The sequence below is a fragment of the Choloepus didactylus genome, chromosome X, assembly GCF_015220235.1.
Source record: "Choloepus didactylus isolate mChoDid1 chromosome X, mChoDid1.pri, whole genome shotgun sequence".
Taxonomy (NCBI): Eukaryota; Metazoa; Chordata; class Mammalia; order Pilosa; family Megalonychidae; genus Choloepus; species Choloepus didactylus.
In genome coordinates this window covers 26877252-26882439 of record NC_051334.1, presented here as the reverse complement: position 1 = coordinate 26882439, position 5188 = coordinate 26877252, and the positions used below count along the sequence as shown (strand labels likewise).

At 46.3% G+C, this 5188-nt stretch overlaps 1 protein-coding gene across 1 annotated transcript; it reads right to left on the bottom strand.

The window, feature by feature from the left end:
- Window positions 1-2230: 2230 nt before the first annotated feature.
- Window positions 2231-3275, bottom strand: LOC119522054 (melanoma-associated antigen B18-like). Its single transcript, XM_037820768.1, is given in 2 exon segments — window positions 2231-2401; window positions 2403-3275. Coding segments are annotated over 2 exon segments (1044 nt in total).
- Window positions 3276-5188: the final 1913 nt, after the last annotated feature.

The following is a 5188-nucleotide window of genomic DNA, read 5'->3' as shown; positions in this document are numbered from 1 at the left end:
CTCGAAGACAGTTGTATAAAAATGTAGCTTATGAGGGGTGACAATGGGATTGGGAAAGCCATAAGGACCACACTCCACTTTGTCTAGTTTATGGATGGATGAGTAGAAAAACAGGGGAAGGAAACAAACAGACAAAGTTACCCAGTGTTCTTTTTTACTTCAATTGCTCTTTTTCACTCTAATTATTATTCATGTTATTTTTGTGTGTGTGCTAATGAAGGTGTCAGGGATTGACTTAGGTAATGAATGTACAACTATGTAATGGTACTGTAAACAATCGAAAGTACGATTTGTTTTGTATGACTGCGTGGTATGTGAATATATCTCAATAAAATGAAGATAAAAAATAAATAAATAAATAAATAAATAAATAAATAAAAAAAAAAAGAAGTCTAGTCAGGCTGGAAGGAATTGGTACATTGTGGGCTATTGATGAATTCAGAGGAAGGGTTTAGTCCCAGCCCTGTCACTTATGAGTCATGTGAACTTGGGCATGTTACCAAGCACTGTGAGCCTCAGGTTCCTCATCAATGAAGTGGGTTTGATAAACCCTGTCTTCTAGGACTGTTGGGATGTGTGTGATGTATGTAAAACACATGACAAAGTGCCTGGTATGTATTGAGACTTTAAAGAACATCTGTTATTACTATGATTACTTTGAACCCAGAAGATACCAACTGTCTCTCTTGGGATTTTTTTTTTTTTTAATCCAGGGGATGTCAGAGGATGTGCAGTGGTTTTGGACATAGAACACCAAATCAGCCAAAAATGCTGCTTAGTAAGAAAAAGAAAACCTCACTAAATCGTTCCCTTTAGAGGGTATATTATTTAATTTCACTGCTGGGGAGTCTTCCCCATCTGAATGCAACTCAGAGATCCTAGAATTTGTGCCTCGGACCAACTCCTTCCCTCCCTCCCAGAAGCGCTTTCATCTAAACCACTCTTGTTTGCATTTATTTCATCCCCACCAAAAATCTAGCCCTCACTTAGAGTTCACCAAATTAACATTCAATTTAACCTGATTAAAAAGCCCTTTTAAAGGCGTGGGCTCTGGTTCTCCCAGCCCAGGGCAAAGAGTGCCAGCACAGAGGCTTCTGAACATCCCACCTCAAGGGAGTAGCACCCTTATTTCCTAGAAACTCCCTGGAGATGATGTGCAGAAAACCCCTAATTTGTATACAGCGTTCAGCTGCACTGGGACAAGAACACAGAACACCTTCCAAGCCCGCTCCAGGTGGAGATTTCTCTCTGATGTATCCATGATACCAAAGGAACTGCTTAAAAGCAGTTTATCATTCCAGGCTTAATCTCTCAACTCTGAGATATACCATCTGAGGGCTTGCCCCTTGCTCACGATTCCCACAGCCTCATCTGACCCACCACCCGGCTTAACTTAATATTAACTCACCCTGAAGGACTTGCGGTTTCCCAAGCCCCAAACTGCTTTGCCTCAGGACATTTACACTCAGGACTGCTATCATCTGGTCCTCCCCCCCCTACCTCCTCCCTTGTGTTTATTTGTCCTTTAAGTTTTAGAGGATCTCTCACCATGTTCCTTCTATGAGCGCCCCCCCCCACACACACTCTAAAATTCTGAGCAGTGGCTCGTTGTTCTTTATCTTAGCACTCCCAGTACTAGCACAGAGACTTCCAAAGAGCAGATACATATTGTTTGAGGAATAAAAGAGTCAGAGAGCAAGAGGTCAAATTTATTATGATTTTATTTCTCATACATTCTTGAATAAATGAGGCAAGTCTGGATATATAAATTTTAATTTTACAGAACAGAATAGAAAGAAGGGAAGCCAAGAATTACCCATCTTTTACTTTGTTTTCTCTATTTCTATATGCCAGTGATTTTACTGTTGATTTCTTTCACATTGTTAAGAAAATGCCTATTTGAATACCATCTTGTTCTGGATACTAAATAAGATGGATGTTTTCCCAATTTATTTTATAATATAGCAAAACTCTTACTCATAAGCCTCATAAACAACAATAAATATGTAACCAATATTATTCATACTCTTAGATTCTAAAGATAATTAAGCCTTTTTTTCTAAAAGAAACATTTGAAAACTTTCACCAAAAAGATAAATCTACTAGTTAATCACGTATAACAGAAACACAGATATGATGTGCACTGTGTTCCTTCCAGCCCCCCACCCCACACACTTAGAAGGTTGACTGCTCTCTTCAAAGTGGAAAAAAAAAACTGTTTCATACTTCACTAAGGGTAGGAGAAGCTGCTGGAATTGGCCCTGGAACGTGCAATGGCCATAGCAGTGGTACAAAACATAGCTGCGAATCTGGCTCGGGCTCTCTCTTCCTCATCTCTCACTGCCTCTTCATACCAGGCCGGGAAGGCACTGGGTACGGTATCATGGATCTTGGCCAAAAAATTCTAGTATTTTCATCTTGCTGGTTTCAGCATGGGCTCTTGGACCCCACAGGAATTTGTAGCGTGGAGGCTTGCTATCGGGCACCTGCCGGTACTCCAGGTACCTTTCCTTCACCAAATCTTTGGTGAGGAGCTTCTTGGGCTCCCCATGGATGAAGTGGTTCTTTCCAGCATATATTCCCATCACATTAAGCACTTCCCAGATTTCCTCTTCAGTGGCACAGTTGCCCTTCATGAAGATCACACACAGGACCGTCATTAGGAGGCCAGACTTGGGCATAATTTCCTCACCACTCAGCCTTCCATCAGAGTTGTGCTGCAGTTTGCTGACAAGGGCATAGCAGTGCCTGGCAGGGTCGATTTCCTTCACATCAATGCCAAAGGCCAGCACCATGAGCTCTGAGGCTTTCTTAAGGATCTCTTGGAAGTGATCCTTGTACTTTTTGATGACACACCTCAGCATGTCTTCCTTTGTTATGGGCTCTCTCTTGTTGTACTTGTGCAGCAGGAACTGCATCAACAGAACAGCCTTGTCATCTAGAGGGGTTCTGCCTGAGTGATCAGTGGTGGGCAGGGCCTGGGAAGTGCTTGGACTTTCCTCATCTTGGCAGTTGACACCATCATCAGCTCTTGTGCATGGAACGCCTACAGAAGTAGTGGCGGTGGATGGGGCTCTCCTAGGCCCCTGGGGTTTGCTCCCTGACCCAGCAGCTGGCAAGCTTTGAGGAGTACCCCCTACAAAAGAAGAGGAGGAGGAAGGAGCCCCTTCTTCTTCTGCTACAGTGGCCTGAGCGCCCCCAAGGTCCTGGGATTGACCTCGGGCCTGGCGGCGTTCCTCACGGGAACGGAGTTTGCTCTTCTGACCACGAGGCATAATGCCTTGGTTGTCAGGAAGGCCGCCTCTGAAGGTACCCTTGAGGGCACTGCTCTAGGAACCAACAAGGCTCTTGTTCTGTTTATCCACCTCTCCCCTGAGAACCCTGTGAAGGAAGTTAAAGTGTGTTTTAGGCTGCAGCCTGCCAGCCCTGCCAGCCCTGCCTGGGGCTGAGAGCAGAGGCTGGCAGGTCTAGCCTTTGTGGGAGTCCCCCTCTTCTGACGTCAGGGCTCCTCTCAGTTCACCTTCAGGATCATCGTGTAAATTGCCGGCAGACCCTGTGCCCCACGCCCCTCTGCCGGCCACCCCTGCTGGGGCCTCCGGGAGCTGACAGCCGGGGCAGAGTTCAACGGGAACTCCTCTGCCTTCGATAATCAGGGTTTTTAGCCCTCACTCACGCAGCCACCCTCATTAGACCAAGACCCCCACCTCCCTGAGACCTCCGGAGGGAAAAGGAGAATCCTCAGCCTGACAGTTCTGCCCAGGGCCTCCCGGGGCTGATGCCAGGGGTGGGGATTCCCTTCTTTATTGGGTTATGGGGTCCCCTCTGTCCTCACTCAGGGTCAGAGGACAGGATCCGGGATTTCTCCCTCTGCTCACTCGAGTCCACCAGCCTCAGACCAAGGTCTTCATTCCCTGAGAACCCCAAGGTAGAAATGAGAGGGCATTAGGCTTAACAGACACGTCTCGGGTTGTGGGTGGGGGCAGGGCAGAGCGTGACTGGGCTCTGTGAGGCCGCCTTTGTTCTGGGGCGCATGCCCCCTCAGTTCTAACTAGCGGTCTTCGCTTAGACTCTCTGCATGGCCTTAGCCCTCTCTCCTCTGAAGACCTGAGGCTGCCCTGATCAGACTAAGGCTCTCATCTCCCTGAGACCCTTGGGAGGAAAGTAAGGGGGTACCTCATTCATGCTGGCCGAACTGCTGGGGCACTTAAGGTTGACACCAAGGGCAGGCTTTATGCGGGGCCGGGGGGGGTTAGAGTGACTGGTCCCATCAGTCCTGGGGTGGGGGTGTGGGTGGGAGTCTTCCTCTTGGCTCCCTGGGAAATACCAATTCCCTGAAAGCTTTTAGCTGTTTCTCTAGTGCAAACCTTGCAGAGAATGGGTCAGGATCCCAGGCTAGATGCGAGATGGAGAAGCTGCAGCACAAGTCATTGGTCCAGGACAGGAAGGGAGCTGTCAGGGAAAAACAGTGACCCATGGGATCTGTTTACCGGCCACACTTAGACTTTCGGGAAGCCTCTGTTATAAAAGATCTACTTTCTGAGGGGAAGAAGTTGAGCTGCATGATTTTTGTGTGACCCAGATATTCTGACATTACCTAACACTGCTCAATCCAGTGCAATGACTTCCTTTTATTTTTGACCCTCATTCATAGGATGAAATATATCTACATCTATAACAATTGTGTGTGGTTGTGTGTGTATATCTAAGTTTTTTTTTCATGAAAGAACACCTACCTTTGCTATATGTAATTCACTCTCCATTCCTTATATTCTATTATAATATTATTTTTAAAAGGCCATTCCTCACCCACTAAAGAGGTTTCAAGTGGTTACTAGCACAGCTTCTGTTCTCCGACTGCTTCAGTCAACACAAACTTTTGTGCTGTCCTCATATTACCATATGTTAACACCCACCTGTGGTCTGAAATGCTGTCTCAGTTTCCTGCAGTGAAGGAGTCAAAATTCATAGTTCTGAGGCACACTGGGAAGAAACAATGGCAGAGCTTTTAAAACGTTCCTCCAACTGATCCTGTCATCTGCCTTCTATTGCCAGCTACAGACCTGTCTCAACTCAGGGCACGCCCCCAGCTGCCCCCACCCAGGTGCTAGTTTGATACAGATTTATAGTGTTCCTCTGGGGTTTCTCATTTTTCTTGTTTTGCTGTTGCTGTTGATATTTGTTTTTTCTT